The following is a 19,227-nucleotide window of genomic DNA, read 5'->3' as shown; positions in this document are numbered from 1 at the left end:
GCCAACCTTTACTGAGCATGTATCAGGAACCAAGTTCTTATTTTGAACATGTCAATACAAAGATGAACAAGATTTCAAACCTGCCCTGAAGAATCACAGTCTGATGGGGAAATAGCTTATCCTTCCCCCATGGCAGCAGTGGGAGATCTGCATGGTTCTAACGCCTGGCAGGAAGAGGGATCACGTAGCTTTTCGGGGACTGGAGGGTTGGAAAGGTTTCCTGAAGCCGGGGTGGAGCTGGGGGCCGGGTTACATCAGGGGGCGGAGACAAGGTGAGCAGAAACCTCCTTCAGGGCCTGCAGAGGGAGATGGTGGAAAGCTTTGCAAGTGTGTAAGCACTTTGGACAAATCCTAGGCAAGCCGGGCATTACTGGTCTGGACAGCAGGGTAGGGGCGAGCGTGAAGGTTCAGAGAGCTCTCTGGTTACAGCTGCAGCAGCCAGGAAACCCACCCCCGGGGACTGAGTCCAGAGAAGAAATGAGACTCTAAGCCTGGGCAGAGTAGAAGACAGGAACTGAAGAGGTATTTAGTGCATAAAACAGTCACAGTATGGCCACCAACTGGATGTGACATTCCAGAAAGAGGGAGGGTAGGGACAACTCTCAGGTTTAAAATGTGGGGGACTGGTAGATGGAAGTCCAGTCTCTCTGGACTTAGGTGAAAACATGTTTGTTTTGTTTTGTTTTTTTACTGTTGCACTATCCGTAACCCTCTTAACTTATATTTCTTCCTGGCATAAAAGTCCTTTTCTATCTTAAAATACTCTCTCCATTCTACTTACCACTCCAACGTTTTGTTTCAATTTTTTATTTAGATTCTAGTTAACATATAGTGCAGTATTAATTTCAGGAGCAAAACATAGTAATTCACTACTTACATACAATACCCAGAGATCATGGCAAGTGCCCTCCTTAATATCCATCACCCGTTTAACCCATCCCCCCACCCATCTCTCTTCCAGCAACCTTCAGTTTGTTCTCTATAATAAAGTCTGTTTCTTGGTTTGCCTCTCCTCCCCACAACATGTTCACCTGTTTGTTCTTAAATTCCACACGAGTGAAATCATATGGTATTCATCTTTCTTTGACTTATTTTGCTTAGTGTACGACACTCTAGCTCTATCCACATCATTGCAAATGGTTAAGATTCCATTCTTTTTGATGGCTGAGTAATATTCCTGTGTGTGTGTGTGTACACATACATTTTCTTCACTTACCTGTCAACAGACATCTGGATTCTTCCCGTAGTTTGGCTTTTGTTAACAATGCTGCTACAAACATTGGTGTACAGGTGCCCCTTCAAATCAGTATTTTTGTAACCTTTGGGTAAATACCCAGTAGTGTAATTGCTGGGTTGTAGGGTAGTTCTACTTTTAACTTTCTGAGGAACCTCCATACTGTTTTCCAGAGTGGCTGCACCAGCTTACATTCCCACCAGCTGTGTAAAAGGGTTCCCTTTCTGTGCATCCTCACCAACATCTGCTGTTCCCTGTGTTAATTTTAGCCATTGTGACAGGTGTGAGGTGGTATCTCACTGTGGTTTTGATTTACATTTCCCTGAGGATGAGTGATGTTGAACATCTTTTCATGTGTCTGTTGGCCATCTGGATGTCTTCTTTGGAAAAACATCTACTCATATCTTCTTCCCATTTCTTGATTGGATTATTTGTTTTTTGGGTGTTGAGTTTCAACTAATGGTGTTGGAAAACTGGAGAGCAACATGCGAAAGAATGAAACTGGATGACTTTCTCACACCACATGCAAAGATAAATTAAAAATGGGTGAAAGACCTAAATGTGAGACAGGAATCCATCAAAATCCTAGAGAAGAACACAGGCAGTAACCTCTTTGACATCTGTCATTGCAGCTTCTTACTAAGGATTATATCTCCTGAGGTAAGGGAAACAAAAGCAAAAACAAACTTTTGGGACTACAGCAAAATAAAAAGCTTCCACAGAGCCAAGGAAACAATCAACAAAACTAAAAGGCAGTCTTTGGAATGGGAGAAGATATTTGCAAATAACACATCTGATAAAGGTTTAGTATCCAAAATCTGTAACAGACTAATGAAACTCAACACCCAATGTTAAGTAACAGACAATTTCTTCACCACACATTCAACCTTCAACCCACCACGGTCCGCCAATGGTCCCCACATCCCCTGATGATGCCGCAGCAATGCCCCCTCCTGGACCTCCGGATGTGGACTCTCCCAGAGAGCTGCCCCCCCAACCCCATTCCTGGAATCGAGCTCTGTCTTGGGCTCCCTCCTCCTCACACTCTCCACAAGCTGTCCTGTCCACCCTTGTGACCTGACCTCCATCTGACCTCCCCGATCCTAAGGCCAGTCTTCCAAAATTCCAAAGTCACTTTTCTGACTGCCTGTATTCAGTCCCAAAGTCATCTCTTCTACCCTCCTACATCCTGTGCCATAGCAAGCGGTACTGCGTGCACTCATTCACCAAAGTCCGACAGGCGGGAACCACGCTGGCCCTCAGCCCGGGGCACCGTGGCCCCCACCCATAGCACCCCTCTGACCCCACCTCTGCACTGTTCACTCTGGTCGACACGGCCTTCCTTTCCAAAAAACATCTACTCGACACATACAAACATTATATACAAAGTCACCAACTCAGATTTTCACTTATTATTCTGTCTTTATTTAAAATATACTTAACACATGCCTTAAGTACAACATTTAACACATAAAACTCTGTTACAAGGCATACATAAACCTATCATTCAACCCAAGAACTGAGTATTACTAATTCCTTGCATCCATCTACGTATCCCTCTGCAATCCGCTCTGCTTCCCCCCTCAGGGCTAATTCTGCTGCTAAAGTTTGGTTGTTTTTACTTCTTTTTTTTTTTTTTTTTTTTAAACACAACACAGTTTTACTGTGTACATATGGTTGGACAGTATGTTCTTTGGCTTTGCTTGTTTAGGGGCTCCATAAAAATAGCATCATAGCATGCGGTCTTCTGGAATCTGTTTTGGTTGCTTATCTCCTGAGATTCGCTCTTACTGCCCCGTCCAGCTGCGCTTCATTCATTGCCACCGCTGAATAATACCCCTCAGCGCGACTATACCTCACTCATGTATCCATGTCCCTAGAGACAGATGGACATTTTGGGTTTTTCGGTTCTTGACTCTTATGAAGATGTTACCGTGAACGTTCTCACCCACACCTCCAGGTGCAGGTGTGCAAATCTGTTAGATCCCCAAGAGGGAGTCTGAGTTGGAAGCCAGATCCTAAGGCACCGCAGGAGTTCCACTCTGGCGGGGGAGCGGTTTTCTGAAGCACAGGTGCCTGGTCACTGGCCGTAGCTGTTTCGGCATCCCGTATCGCCAGGCTCCTGAACTTCCTCAAACCTCATGGGTGTAAAATGAGATCTCGTTGTTGTCTTCATCCGTCTTTCTGATCTCCGGTGCTGTGCAATGTTTTTGTAAGCCATGTGTATTTCCTCTTCTGGGAAATGCCTTTTCTGGTCTAATTCTGCCCAGTTTCTTTTTTTCTTAAATAGGAACCCTCTATCTGTTCTGCTTACTAACCCTTTGTCAGTTTAAGTGTAATACAAACATCTCAAGTCATGGCTTGTCTTTTCGCTCCTTTCAATCGTTTATTAGCTTAGCATCAGTCTTTAAAAAAAAAAAAACAAAAACGGTTGATGTAACCATCTTTTCTTTTTGTGGTTAGTGCTTTATGTCTCGAGGGATTCTTTCCTGCCCTAAGGCTTGTCTATGCAAACAATGAAACATATATATATTTTTTTATTTAAGACCTTAATATATTTGGAATTGATGGCTGGATAACTTGTGCAGCAGAAACCAGATCTCCTCTTTTTCCTTCAGATAAGCATCGTCACAGCCCCCTGTGTGGTCACCCTGCCTGTCCTCCCAGATGTGCCAAGCCACCTCCACCATGTCATAAAGGCACATGGGTTATCCTGCGGCTCCCCATTTCACAGCCCTGCTCGGAATGCCCACCTCGGCACCACACACAACAAAACTACTGACTCGTAACCTTGTCTTCATATTTGGAAGCACTCAGCTATTTTAATCCTTTCCTTTTCCATATAAATTTAAGTATCTGCTTGTCACCCTGAACACAGACTCTACTATAATTTCTGTTGGAAATGGCACTGAACCTACAGATCAATTTGGGGAGACCGGATACCTTTACAACCCTTCATATCCCTGTTCGTGAACACAGCTCTTCTTTTGTTCCTACCTTGCTTTATCTTTATTATTCAAGTCCCAAGTCAGGCCTTCATCTAAGCATTGCCTTCCCAAAGTGTCTCAACTGTTGTCCTGACTAAAGTAGGCTAAGTGTGTGTTTCCCATGCTCACTCTCCAGATCCCTATTAACAGTCCAAGCCAAAGGTGATACAGGCTGTGAGCTTTGGTCCTGGAGTGGTGGCACCATTCTTCACGATTGAATTTTATAATTGCAGAGGAATGAGACGAGACACATGGGGTCTGAGATGTCCATCTGTCCGGGGCTGTTGGATATATGCTGTGCTCTTCAGGACGGAGCTCAGATGGGAATACTGACTCCGTGAGATCGCCCGGTGAAACTACACGTGCTAAGGAGGTTACCAATGACAGGCCCTTGAGCACACCAGGATTTAAATGGGCAGAGGAAGAAAAAAAGTATGAAAATGGCTGAGAAATTACCAAAACACAGAAGGATAACCAGAGAGTGATGCCACGGGGAAAGTAGGGAAAGGTGAGTTTTGAAAAAGTGGGTCAGTATTGTCCAAGCCCAAACAGATGACAATCACTGGGAAGGCCAATGGGTCTAACCTCTGAGGGGTCACTGATGCCAGAAGAGGCAGGTAGAAACCCAACTTCACTGGGTTCACCCAGTGTGGGTTCACACAAGTGGCCTCTTAGACGCAAAGTAAAAATGAAAAAAGCAAGCTGACTTAATCTGAAATGCAAAAGGAGAGAAAGAGGGAGCAGCAGATACTCAGTATCAGTTGAGGGTGTGCCAAAAAGAAACAAAAAGAAGGTGGACTGTTCTCTATGTGAGTTTGGCTGCGAGTGCAGGGAGGACAGAGGAGAACATCTCCAAAGAGAAATGGGTTGTCCTACACCCAATCTCCCCACCATCCCACAAACCAGGCTCCTCAGTGCGGACAGCACAGCAAACAGCAGAGAGAGGAAGATCCCGAACAAGCACCTCTTTAGAGGAAAAAATAATGTGGCATCTTTGGTGAAAATGGTGACAGCAAGTGGGTTCACGGGACAGCCATCGACAGTGATGACCAGAAGAGGTTCTGCGTGGACAGGCTCCGACACAGAAGGGACCCTGCATTCAGCACAGCCACCTACCTGCCTTCCTAGGGTGTGACACGTACAGGGGAGGGGTTTTCAATTTGCATTTTACATTCTTTCATGAATATGCAGGCGCTCAAACTTGCACGAACTGCTTTTGTCTTTGGAGAAAAAAAAAAAAGGCATCCCTCATGGGATCAGAGGAATGATACATTCGAGGAAGCCATTCTGTCACATCATCAGCTGAGGGAAGAGATGGTAAATACTCAGTGCCATCAGGAGACTCTAAGCAACTCTACTTCCGACAAAATACGTTCCAATATTCGGAGGAGATCACTCTTTCTCACGGAGGAAGGTACCAAGAATAACACACCTGTTATGGACCAGAAGGTAAGTCTTCCAACTGAGTCCTGTTCGGGAAGCTGAGTCCCGTTCTCAGTCAGGCACAAACTAACGGTACCCACAGAAGCACACAGCTGTGTTCACTTCAAGGGCCAGTGACGGCTGAAGGCCCATTACACGCTAAGTCCACGTGGACACAAGGCAGATGCAGAGGCTTCTCCTTCTCCTAAGATGTTCTCCCTTTGCCTCCAATGCACTTGAACATACACTTGCTAGAACTGCTCTGGGAAGCAAGGCTAGCTACGAGAGCGGAGGGAGAGGGCTGTCACACCAAACGTGAGTACTACCGGTTCACAGGACACGGAGGCAGCTGCCCTGTCCCAGTCACAGTGTAAACAGGGGTGTAATCCCAGGAAAGGGCACCAATCGTTATCAACCGCATCCCCTGGTATCGTCTTGCCTCTGTTAGACTATTCCCTTGCCAGGAAGACTAACCATGTGCTTGGAGGCGCTACCCACTGAGTCCCACAGGAGCCACCGTGAGTCAGAGCCCCTGCCACGTGCCCTATGCATATCACCTCATCTACCTGCCCCTCAGGCCCCTGAGAGAGGAACTGGAATCGCTGTCTCTGCTCTAACAGATGAGAAGACAGTGCTGGAGAGTGGAGGCAATTTGCCTGCGTCGCACAGGCAGTGGCAAAGATGAAATGTGAATCCAGGTAGGTCTGCCTTCAAAGTTCACGTTCTTCGGCGTTTCCCCCGAAACAACTGAGAACACTTCACTGTGCTGTTCCTACACTGCGGGAACCCGCAGCTGGGTTGGTGCAGAAATGGGGGTTGAGTGGAATCACGCTGCTCATCCGTCCAACTCCGCACAGGACACCCCAGCTCAGTGGAGGGCCTGCTCAATTTCAGAAAACAGCCACAAGATGCTAACCATGCTGAGCAGCCACCTCGCCCCACCTCCTTCTACCCCGTCAGGGCAGGGAACATGAAATCCTACGAGAACACCACTCTGTTTGGCCACACTAGGGCGAACAGCCTGAGCATTTCTGAGCAGTCAACGGTGAGAGAGGGCCTTCTGCCAAAGGGGCTTCTGCACCCACGTACTCGGGACTTCAGAAAATGAAAATGAGGTCTTCCAGAGGGAGACCAAACTTACACCTTCTTCCCTGTCAGTCTACTATTACAACCATTCAGATTAAAATGCCCCACTGCACACGTTGTGATTTTGCCAGGGGTCACATTTTTTCCATACATTTCTCTATTCAGCTAAGTCTCGGGCCTTTTTCTAAGAGAGCAAGAGAAAGGAAAAAAAAAAAAGATAACAACTGGCCTCCTAGACGCAAAGTAAAAATGAAAAAAACAAGCTGACTTGCTTTGAAATGCAAAAGACCTCTATCTCCAGCCTGTTCCATCCAGAGGGACCAGGAAAACCCCCAGAGCTGTGCGTGCTGCTCTTGGTTCAAGGTCCCCTAGAAAGGAGCCATTTGCTTTCCAAGGGACACAGGGAGGTTCCATCCACCAAATGGTCTTCCAAAGCCTGAAGCAGAACGAATGTCGCCCAGGGGCAGCCGGGCTGGTCTGCTGCTGCCGTTCATTTTAAAGGCACTCTACACTATGCTTCCTTGAGGATCCTCAAGCAGAGAAAAGGATTAAAAAAAAAAAAAAAAAAAGTTACTCTGTGTCGTATCCCAAAATGGGTCCCAGCCATTTCTCAACCTCAGCCACAGACATGTTCTTCCGCAGAGCGTAATCCTCAATCTGCAAAAGATTAAAAGCAGCACATTGAACCCAAATGGTAAGACTTTCTGAAGTGAAGTTGACACAGGGATTTGCTAGGAAACGTGGAATGCCTCCCATGTCTTGTCTTATAGCAATCTACTAAGCTAGATGGAGACGGATATTTGTCTAGTCACCAAGTCGCCTTGATCTCTGGGCACGAGACAACACACAGTAAGTCTATGGTGCTGAGATGAGGCTGGAGTGCGTGAGCACTGGGGGCGTAGGTGCGTAGATGGGAGGGCGAGGATCGGGGTAACGAGCTGATACCAAATGAAGACATTAACTGGGGGTGAATTTTGTCACACTTTCCCTTCCTTTTTATTCTCATTCACATGTAAAATAAAATAGGTTCTTTGGTTCCATGTAAGACAAGACAGGTATCTAGGGAAGCCATATACAATGAAACAGCTAACTTACCTGATCCTTGGAAATTTTCCCCACTGAGAAGTATTTGGACTTCAAATTAGAGAAGTAAAGGCCGGATACTGCTGAAGCAGGTGCCATTGCTAGGGATTCCGTTAACTTAATGCCTGGAGAAAGCAACACAGGGGGAAAATGCTGATTTCTCCAGTGCCTAGCACAGGGCCTGGTGGTTGGCGGCACCCAACTAACCCTTGTTGAGGAAGAAGAGGTGAAGGAAAGTGAGCGCATGCCGTCGAGGTGGACACATGACACAGCATGAAATTCAGGCCAGTCTCCTCTAACTCAAGGGGACAGGCCTGGAAAAGACTATCTGTACCCCTCCCACCGCCAGTCCTCCACTATCAGAGACAGAGGCCTCCTCTTGCTCCTAAGCCTGGGCCTCTCAAAGAAGAAGCACCAGCCCTGGGAGGAAGGCACCATGTGGACCCCAGGCTCCTGCCCCTTGGGATGACCAACAGTCGGGCCCTGAGAACGGGCCCACAGCAGTACTCAGAGGGAGTCCCAGGCTGCCCCATCTAACCCACTCATCTTATGGACAAGGAACAGAGCAGCATGAAACTTAAACACTGCCAGAGAGCACTGGGTAGCTTACAGCAGGGAAGGACTCGAATTGGTATCTTATGGCTCTGGGAGTCCACGCCATTCCTGCCAGTGTATACCCAAATGCCTCAGTCCCTCACCAGAACCCAAGTCCCCTTCACCTGATCGACACTGATGGCTTCTGATTCATTCACTGACACTGTTAACTGTGTCAATAAAGGGTAAAAGCCAGGAGAGGGAAGAGGTGAGGAGCAGGAGCCATGTCCAGACACACAGTCTGTGAGCGACATGAACTACTGAAGGCTAATGGAGAGGTGAGAAGCAGTGACAAGCCCTGTAGCGGGGAATCACAGCGGGAGATGGGCGGGCAGTATGATAAGCTCAATTCTCATCTGTTACAGGTTAAGAGAAAGTAATGGAAGTCAATCAATCTGAAAGTGGGGGTGTGGGACGACTATTCAATAATGTGAACGTAAAATCGTGTGATCAGCAGCCAGACATGAGACAGGGTGGGATTTCACTGTGAGCCTTTCCACGTGTTGACACGTGTGGCCCCATGTGTGCTGCTGTGACAGGAGCACACCCGTGACCCGCACAGAGCTGGAGGGCACCCCCCAGTCCCCGCACGCACCCGTGCACCGCTCCACGTCGGCCAGCTTCCACATGGTGAGCTTCTCGCTGTGGTCAGGCTGGCTGGGGTAGCCGGGGGCCGGCCGGATGCCCTTGTAGCGCAGCCGCCGCAGGTCGGCCACGTCCAGCTGCTCACAGCGGCAGTAGGCCCACAGCTCCCTGCGGACCCGCTCATGCAGCTCCTCCGCGAAGGCCTGCAGCAGGGAACGAGGCGTGCGCGGTTGAGGCAGGAGCTCTTGGCTCCCTGGCCCACCTGCCCTCAAAGCCCACCAGGGCGCCCCCCTCGCCAGCACTGCAAGAGAGAGGAACCAGGCGAGAGAGGTGGGACAGGATTCCCAGCTCGCCTGTCGCTCCCTTAGGGGCTCTCTGCCTGGGCTCTGACGTCCCCTCTTCAAGGACCTGGGGGATTCGAGGTCCCTGAACTAAAACATTTCCCTGACAGTGGCCAGGAGGAGACACAAGGACCATTCCAGCTGCCAGTACCTCCCCTGCCAGCCTTGGGAAAAGGGAGAGGGGACCCTGGCCACGCACAGAAAGATGAGGAATCTACAGCGCATCACAATAGGAGAACGAGGAGCCCTGGCACAGAAATCTGTCTTGCGTTTCTCAGGCACCTCACGAGGACGTCACAACAAGCAAAGGGAGACATCACAACTGCAGGGAGACACCGTGGTTCTAAGGACAGCTAGGAATTGTGGCACTGCTGGAGGGGTCCCTTTGCCTAAAACATGATGTGTGAGAGCAATTCGAGAAAAGCGGATTTAAAGTTGCATGTGACTGGGTGTGGTGCATAAACAATGAATCTTGGAACACTGAAAAAATAAAATAAATTTAAAAAATAATAATAAAAAAATTAAAATAGAATAAAATTGCATGGGATGCTAACGCCAGCCTCATCTGACTCGGTAAAAACGAAACAGCAGGACGTGGATGCCAAGGGCCCAGCACCTGGCCCCGTAGCACTTCCCATCCTGTGCCCAGCACCACTGCTCTACCTCTGCCAGTCGGTCTCCCAGAGCCTTGACCATGATGCTGCTGTAGTCGTCACACTCCTGCTCATAGGCCCTGCTCAGCTCCTCCACGCCGAAGCAGGCGACGGCAAACAGGCCCAGGTAGTCGCGGACACCGGAATGCAGTGGAGCGATGAAGTCCGAGAGGCAGTGGTACGCGTCCGTGCTGGCGGAGTCCTTCTCGGCCTTCAAACCCAACAGACAGACGGACCGACCGTCAGCGCGGACGTGGGAGCAACGTGCAACAGACGGCAATCTAGTCTCAGCAGACAGATCTAAGCTTCGCACAGGGAGGTCTGTTTTGTTCGCTGCTATATCCCCAGCACTTAGAAGAGGGCCTGATACGTAGCAAGTATTCAATAAATATTTGTTGAATCAACAAGAGAGATAAGATTCTAAAAAAATACATGATGTGACGTGATGTGACATGTCAGTCAAGAACCCCCCGAGTTTAATCCTTCCCACGTTTACCCTATGTCTCCAGGCACTGTGCTAGCAACCGGAACCCTAAGCATTCATCTAAAATAAATTTTCCCCGAAGGTGTTTTCAATTCAAAATCAACATTAAATCTGAAAGTTACATCCAAAAGGGATCCGCTAAATGCACAAGCCTCTAGTTCGCATCAGCAGACACAGTTCAGCAGACGTCTGGTCAGCAGCTCAGGACCCCATGCCGCCAGCCACGGTGGTGGCTCGGGAGACCCAGAATTCAGCAGCCTAGCTTCGGGAGCCTCTCCTCCAGTCTGGATGCCCATCCTTGCCTGTTTCTCATGCCCAAATGGTGATGGACTGCCCCCTGCCACCAAGAGGGCAGATAAGGTCATACACATACTTCACAACCAAGAAACACCTGCTGGGAAGATGGAACAGCCAGTAGCTTTTATATACTGCGTGCTTATGGGAAGATGAACGGCCAGTAACTAGTGCGTACTGAGTGCTTACTGTACGTCAGGCACTATTCTTGGTGCTGCACGTGACTCCGCTAATTTCATGCTGCCAACTACCAAGTGAAGTAAGGAAGTGATACCATCAGGCCCATTTCAGACAGGAAACCAGAGACAGAGCTTGCCGGTGGTAGGTCAGGGGTCTGATACCACAACCCACACTCTTGACTACTGTATGGCACATAAGACTGATCAATTAATCAATGAGCGGCACACCAGAGGCTTCAGAGCTATCATTTGCTTGCCGGCTCTGGAAACAAGCACAGCCGAACCAACACTGGCAGAAATGGTTACGTGGCCAGAAGGTGTTTGATCATGGCCCCCAGAAATGTCAGGAGCACAAAGACCGCTATGCAGGGAGGAGCGGCTTTCCAGCTACACTGTCCATCAACCATTCTTCGCTAACAGAAGCCAGAGGGAGACAGAGCTTCCCGGCACCAAAAGGAGAGACAGGTCACAGAGCACCACAGCACTGAAGAGACAGTCACTACAGTCACCAATACAGAAGCCTCTCAAGGCAGTAAGTGGCTGCAGCCAGAATCTTCCGGAACACTGGGAGAAAGCTCAGTGAGTTATCTGAATGTGTAACATATGCACATGGAGAAGTCATTCCATTAACAGCCCTCGCACGGCCTGCCACAGCCTGCCTGGTCACGACTGGAGCTGGACGTAAAAACCTGGCCAGGGCAGAGGTTTGTGACCTGAGTTACACCTGCAGGAGCAAAGTCACCAGCTGACTAGTGAGGAGGGGCGGGAACAGAACACTAGAGCCGGCAGCCTGTGTTCTGTGGTGCTGGAGCCTGGGGGTAGGCAGGAGTGATGGAGCTGCCCTCCCCGACCTTATTATGGGAGCAACGTCCCAAACTACAGAATGCCGTCAGATGCTGTTATAGTGAAACCACCCGTCACTATGAATTACGTGGTGCTTACGATTAAAAGCAATATTATCACTTCTAAATGACCGAAAACGGCAGTGGAACTCTGCAGGATGATTTATTGCAACCCTTTTTAATGGCTTTGGTGAGTTCCGGCTCCAATTCTGGAGGACAACTATTTCTCCTCACGGCCACAGGGACACGTGCACGGTATCTGCACTCTCCTGGGAGGGGACACAGCAGAGCCAGCTGCGTTCAGAAATGCCGGTTCGCACTGAGGGAGGCCAGCGCGATGAAGGAACAGCTGCCAGGTGCGATGAGCCGTGCTCCCCTCTCTGAGGCCATGGACGTAGCACCATCTCCGTGCGCCTTCCTCCCCCACCCCGTGGAATGGAGATGCAAACTGTCTATGGCAAGGTGGCATGGAAATGAAGGACGGTCTGGCCAGCACTCAGCTAAGCACCTGGCCCCTCATAGACATTCAGCAAACTTGTGTCCCCGCCTGTCTTCCCCTTGAGACAGGGAGCCACTGGCCTATTTTAATAATAAGCATGCATGCAAACCGATGTTTTTGGTTAAGGCAATGTCCATCTGTGTGTGAGCACCAAGGCAGCAACAGCGTGTCCCATTGGCCTGTCCAACACCACCTTGAACACCCCCTCTTCCTGGTGCAAGGGGTCAGCCTCTCAACCCACACCGGCTCCTTCTCACCACCGTCCTCACAAATGCCTGTGAGTGGTCCTCCGGGGTGAGGCAGTACAGACCTATCATGCAGACACAGTGCAGGCTTATGTAATTGCTACTGATAGTTTTTTCAGCAGCGCATGGCTCCCCATACCTGCTGCCTTAGCCCGTGGAAGGTGGCTATGGGCTCTGCAGCCTGCGGCGTGGCGTCCTCCGCATAAAGGTGGATGTCGTCTTCCACACTCTGCGCCGGCCAGAACCCCACCACGCCCCTGGCTCGGAGCTTCTTCTGATCGATCAGCACTTCCAGCATGTTCTGGGCATCGTCATAGACTTTTTTGGCCTCTTCGCCTATTAGGAGAACATGGTGAGAATTCACTTAAAAATGCCAACGAGAGCCAGTAAAAAATCACTTCTTTTTAAAGCCATTCCTCCTCCTCAGCCATCTTCTCCCACTCTCCCTTTTCCCCCCAAATATTTCACTGCTGCTTGTCTGTGGCTGGGGTTGGCCGTTCAGGCTGACTGCAGCGCCCCCAATTGCCTCAGTTCAACAAAGGGCAGAGAGCCCAACCTGGAAGCCCCCAGCAAGTGAAGCCAGCCAGATCCTTCCATCACCGACCTTCCTTGTGCACCCATCACTCCAGGAACCTCCAAGTGGACTCTGGGGCCGTGGAACAGGTGGAGGAGGGAAATGTGGGCCCAGCCCCTCAGCAGTGCTTCCAGGGCTGCACGTGGGTGGCTGTCCCGTGCCAGGCCCCTCTTGGCCCTAACCCCACCCTCCTAGCAGGACACCCCTCCACCTTGCTCTCTTCTGGCTCTCTCCTAATCCTCTGAGCAGCTTGGTATGGTGACCCCATGCCTCTGCGGGTAGATTCTGGGGGTGGGGCTGGGCCGGAGAAATGGGGCCAGTGGTTTAGCAGCTCACCCATGTCTCTAGTCTCTCACGCCCTACCTCCACCAGTGCTCCAGGCACAATGGACTCCTGGCATTTCCCCCAATGGACACACGTGACTGTGCTTTCCCATCCTCTGTCTCCTCTGCCCAAGACACCCTTTTCTCCAGGGATATCTCACATCCCTAGTCACAGTCCCTCCCACTTCATTTTCAAAAAGCACTTCACGTACCACTTCCCCCAGGAAGCCTCCCCTGACCTCCCAGTCTGAGGCCTCGTTGCCTTGTGTCCACAAATGCCCTGGACTCAGCCGAGTCCATGGCAGGAGCGTGGCGGGCCATGCAGCAACTGCCCATTGCTGGTGGCCATACCAGCTCTGAGCCACGCACTGGAGAGCAAGGATACTCCCATTACCTTCTATTAATCACCAGGGCCCGACACAGAGCCTGCTTCGAAACTGGTATCAATAAGCATTTATCAAAGAACAGATCAACAAAATGCCCAATTATCCCATAAGCATGGACCAAACTAGCAGTTTAAAACCATGGAAGAGCTGAACAGGTAAACGACAGCCTATGTTATACGTTAGGTTATAACCATAAACTATATCCGACAGAATCCAAACCCTCTGCTTGCCTCCCCTTCTCATCCTCAAAGTCCCAACACAACATCTGAACAGCAGAGCAGAAAGGAAAGGCTTCCTGAACTAACCTACAGTTTTGTCCTTAAATATCTTGGGGAAGCTTCGATTCGGGTACTTGCCCCGGAGCTGCCAGACATCAAAGAAGGGTTTCCAGTCAATGTAGGCCACCAGCTTCCGCAGGTCATAGTCTTCGAAGACCCGAGTCCCAAGAAACGTGGGCTTCACTGTAAAGAGAAGTCCTGATTTCAAGGACAATGCCAGAACCTGCTGAGCGCCCAGCACACATGGCCACCGCCTGCACACACGCCTCCCCAGCTGGCTCTTCCCTGTTCTGGGACTTCCCCATGCCCCTCCCTCCTGTTGCCTGCCACCTATAGGACTTGTTTTACAAACAGTGGAACTTTCAGAGATCACGGAGAAGGAGTAACTCCACAGTGAATCTTAAATCAGACCACTCTTCCCAGGGAGCTGCCTACACTGCCCTTGGAAATTCTTCCCTCAGCCCCAGTCCAAGAGAAGAAACCTGGGTTTCTCTTCGCTCTCACAAATGAAGACAATACTACAATGAATGCCACTGTAGAAAGACACACGCAGTAACCCACTTAGAAAAATGTTAGAAATGTGAATGAATCCTCTCTACTGCCCACTGCTACATACGCATGCAGGCAAAATATAAGGAAATGCAGGGAAACAAGGCATCAAATTCAGGATCCTGCAGGGGAGGGAGGAACACAAGGGCGACTCCCACTATGTATGTGCTGCTTTGTTTTTGTTTTTTTTCTTCTTTTAAATGGGCACCAGGTTTTTGTTTTGTTTTGTTTTGTTTTAAGACTTTATTTGACAGAGAGAGAGAGAGATCACAAGCAGGCAGAGAGAGGAAGGGAAGCAGGCTCCCTGCCAAGCAGAGAGCACGATGTGGGGCTCGATTCCAGGACCCTGAGATCACGACCCAAGCCAAAGGCAGAGGCTCAACCCACTGAGCCACCAAGGTGCCCCTATTTTTTTTTTCTTAAAGGTTTTATTTGTCAGAGAGAGAAAAAGCACAAGCAGGGGGAGTGGCCAGCAGAGGGAGAAACAGACTCCCTGCTGAGCAGAAATCCCTATGTGGGACTTGATCCCAGAACCCTGGGATCATGACCTGAGCGGAAGGCAGACACTTAACCGACTGAGTCACCCAGGCGCCCCTACACCAGGTTATTTCTTAGGTGGCTAGTGGGTATACATGAATCTTCAACATATCGTTCTTTACGGCTCCCTGCAAGTCTAAAATAGACCGTAAGTGAATTAATGACAAAGAATTCGGAGACAGATGGTGTCCTGGGGTTCCCTGGGACACCAGGGGCAGCATTCCTGCACCCCACCCCCCAACCCTGCAGGGGGTCGGGCCACAGTCAGATGTCACCACCACACCACCAGCTTTCTGGCCCCTGTGTCCTCAGTTCCCTGCTCTGTAAACAGGGATCAGAGAACTCCCAGTCTCCTACTCATCTCAGGTGCTCTGGGCTAACACCAGAGCCTCAAGGGTATTTTTGTGTCACCACATAGTCAGAGGTAGACGTGAGAGGGAGAAAAGTACAGGGAAAGTAGAGCTGCTTCTTACTTCTGCCTGGAAACCTCTATCTTCCCATACATGCTCACGGGAGCTCTTTCTCATCTGTTGCTGGTCATCTTTTTCCTATTCAGAATAATCTCTTCTTCATAATATTCTACTGTGTTGATGTGTCGGACCATTAAGAAGGTTACAGGTTTCCTCTGGAAGAATCTCCCTCTTGCCTTGTAGTCATTGCAGGACGCTCTTCTGGAATTTTACCACCAAGGACCTTGGGAGAAGAGCCCTTCTTTCTCCCTTTAGTGACTTCCTGCAACTACTAGAAGACTGGGTTGTCCTCAGAAACATCTCTGCGGGCTGTACCTCAGGGCCTCGGCCCTTCTGAAGCCATAGGTACAGGTCTCCACAGCAGCCCCACCCTGGGACAGACGGACATTCAAAAAGTATCACCACCACTGCCTTCACAGTACTGTCTCCACTGAATCGTGCTGGATGTTTGGGTCAAAGTGGGACTTTCCCTTGTGATGTTTTTCTAACTTCAAAGCGAAAGGTAAAGGGAAAATAACAGCTGGACTATACAGTGATTTACATTTTTCAAAAGTTGAACTTCTTTTATCCTCACAAGCTTCCACGGGGTAACTCCTTTCTATATGTTAGAAACTGTGAACCACAGACATGAGAAGCTCAAGATCATTCAGTGATTCGGAGCCAGGAGTCAAACTGGGAGTGGAACCCAGACCTCCTGACTCCCGATGCAGCATTCCTCCTACTCAACCACACTAAGCTCAGCAGGACTGAAATCAGAACCAGTCTCACGTACATTTCCAATTTAATGATCTCCACTCTGCCAAGCATATGCGCAACACAGATGTTGTAAACAAAGAGACCAGGTTTGAGGTATTACCTTGGAAATACGGATTCGAGTAATACAACCCCTATTTACCTGGTCTCAGTTCTGCATTTGTACCTCATACCTCTCTGAGCGTGTCAAAACATCTTCCATCTTTTATTCCCTCATGAACACCTCCATAAGGCAAGAGACGTGGCTGGAAATAAGAAAGGGGAAAAAAACCCCACAAAAGACATAGAAGGAAGCATTCAGAATGAGAACAGGAGAGGGTGAACAAGAGATAGGAGCTCTTGCTTTGCTGGGATGTTCTAAAAGTCTCCTCAGGGTGAGGGCATCTCCAATCCCAGACACTCCATGTCTACACTTGGGCCTGCCCTGTGACCCAGGCCACTTAGCGACAGCACCACCCAGGCAGGTCTCTAGAACTTACATCAAGCTGTGGAGGGGCCCGTTGAGCCCCACACAGAAGAAAGAGTGTGGGTCAGAAGACAGACCCGAGAGAGAACCCCAGAAACCTTTCGAGCTCTTGACCCGAAACTCAGGGTATTCACAAGTGAGTGGGGACAACAGCACGTTCACCACAAAGTTGTGTCAAGCACTCAGAGCTGCCCAGTCTCAGGACACAGTTTGTTCCGCCATAAATGGTACCTATTTACTTATCTTTTCAATCATCATTGCCCTTTGTCACTATTATTAGACACAATTAAGAGTCTCTGGCTGCCCACTGGATTCTGTAGCCAAGTAAATACAAACACCCCTCCAGCTCTCATTATCACACAGCCTTTCTCTAACTGACAGCCAGACAGACCTGGAGGGGGCTCTGACAGCCAGTCAATATGGAAACCGTTTTTTCTAGCTTGACTTAAGGTTAAGTATCTTCTTTCCTATGAAAAAGAGAAAAGTTATTTTAGTCAGAGACTCTTAGCTTTTCAACTGATACTACTAAAGTGCGTCCCAAAAGTTAGTATGGGACTTCTGTAAAAGAAAAAAAAAGCAAACAAAAACCCACAAATTCTTTTATTACTGAAAATTCGTATCCTAAAAAGCTCTTCCTTTTACACCCAATATGGCTTCCCATTAGCACCAGAACAACAGAGAGTAAAGAGTCAGTAAATATCCGTTAAATATTGATATGTAGATCCCTTAACCATGCAGTAACCATACAGCAACAGAGTGGCGTCCTGCCTGTCCTTTTAGAACACCCGAGGCCAGGGCTAGAACACCCGAGGCCAGGGCTAACCGGCCTGCCATCGGCCAGCCCTTGGACCAGAAGGCAGAGCCAAGAAAAGGTCAACCGCAGGCAGACCTAAGGAGAGACAGAAAGCCAAAGCACAGTATCTTGGGCTAGTCAACACCTCAGAAACACCTATTTTCACATGGTTTGTTGTCTCCTTCCACCCGCCTAGCCACCCCCAAAGGGTGCCCCACCACAGACAAGGTCCAACAGGCAGATAAACTGGGAAGAAATATCCCAGCGACTTCTAACAAGTGATTATGTCTGCTTTCCAATGATCCCCTGAAGCTTATCTAGAGAGGGACAGTTCTCGTAACACTGCTCTGCACAGTCTGCTCTAGGCAGGAGGGAGAGAGGTGACAACGGTCCTATCTGATGTCTTCATTTTCTTCTGCTATTTCAAGAACAGGGATCCAGGAGGGTCGTTTCTATATGTTTCAGTTCCTGTTTTCCTGCTGGGTATGTTTTATTCATTCTCATAACTCTGCTATCTGGCCCAGCACCTAATAGCTACTGTGTACCCAATAAATGTTTGGTGGAATGAATGAAATTACTTTTAGTATAATCCCCAAATTACTGGGACCTTAGACACCAGAGAATTCCAATTTAAACTAGGAAACAGGGCATCTCTAAAATGATCCTAAATCTTTGCCCTCCTTAAAACAATAAAGTCACATTAAAAAATGCAGGATCATTTTAATGCCCAAACTAGCAGTGTTTTTGTCACTCACCTTGAGAGACTCGTAATGGTCCTGTCTAATATCTTCATATTCCTCCATGATCTCCTCAAAATATTCATCCTTTAGATTCTCATCTAATAGTTGAGAGCACTGAACACAGCAGATTGACGTTCAAGAAACACAGAGGAGCAAGAGGAGACAAAACAGGAGCAACACTGGTCAGTTCTGATGATGCCTCCTCCAGGAAGCCTTCCCTCATTCTCATTGTTCCCTCTCCCTTCGCCAGCTTTGCTAATTCCTGCCAGGGGGCGCGCAGTTGAGGACTAGCTCAGTGGACCGAGGATGTCCAACTGTCACACATTCCAGAGAAACAGGTGGCTCTTGGTGGCTCCTGAGAGATCAGCTCGAAGCCCTGGCTATATCCTGCCTAAGACTGTTCATCCACCTGGAGCCCTGGACCACCCAGGGTAGTTTCTGCTAACCACGTGATTTTGGGGGAGACTTGGCTCATGTTGTATCTGTCTGACTCTGGAGTAACTAAGAACAGTCAGGTGCTTAGCATTCCATTCCTATGGGACTGACTCCCAGGAGAAGCTGCGGACACCAGGGCTTGGCTGAGCTTCCCTAGTCAGCAATGTGCTGCCTGTGGAATCCCACGTCACTTGTGGAAGGATTAAGCACTGTCCATGGGATTTCACAAGGGCGGGGGGAACACCCAGAAGCTGGTGCCTGGCCTTTCCTGGATGCTACCCTTTGTATCTTTTGCCTCTGCTGATTTTAATCTGTATCCCTTGGCAGCAATACAGTGTGACTGTGAGTAGAACGGTGTTTCTGAGTTCAGGGAGTCCTTCAAGCACATCACTGAA

General features: G+C 49.1%; 1 protein-coding gene across 3 annotated transcripts in view; it reads right to left on the bottom strand.

The window, feature by feature from the left end:
* Nucleotides 1–274: 274 nt before the first annotated feature.
* Nucleotides 275–19,227, bottom strand: part of MTR (5-methyltetrahydrofolate-homocysteine methyltransferase) — a 108,646-nt gene continuing 89,693 nt past the window's right edge. For 2 of the 3 annotated variants that reach the window (XM_047702138.1, XM_047702140.1), the window contains exons 26-34: nt 18,413–18,511; nt 17,256–17,331; nt 14,117–14,272; nt 12,668–12,864; nt 9,996–10,196; nt 9,002–9,194; nt 7,825–7,937; nt 7,304–7,386; nt 275–296 (exon numbers count right to left, since the gene is read on the bottom strand). In XM_047702138.1, coding sequence (XP_047558094.1) covers nt 290–296; nt 7,304–7,386; nt 7,825–7,937; nt 9,002–9,194; nt 9,996–10,196; nt 12,668–12,864; nt 14,117–14,272; nt 17,256–17,331; nt 18,413–18,511 — 1,125 coding nt within the window. In that variant the 3' untranslated portion in view covers nt 275–289. Of the gene's footprint in view, nt 297–2,880; nt 7,387–7,824; nt 7,938–9,001; nt 9,195–9,995; nt 10,197–12,667; nt 12,865–14,116; nt 14,273–17,255; nt 17,332–18,412; nt 18,512–19,227 lie in introns of those variants that run through there. The other variant, XM_047702139.1, reaches the window with a different exon arrangement.

The sequence above is a fragment of the Lutra lutra genome, chromosome 14 (assembly GCF_902655055.1).
Source record: "Lutra lutra chromosome 14, mLutLut1.2, whole genome shotgun sequence".
NCBI lineage: Eukaryota > Metazoa > Chordata > Mammalia > Carnivora > Mustelidae > Lutra > Lutra lutra.
The sequence above is the reverse complement of the archived record's forward strand: the minus strand, read 5'-3'. Positions and strand labels throughout refer to the sequence as shown.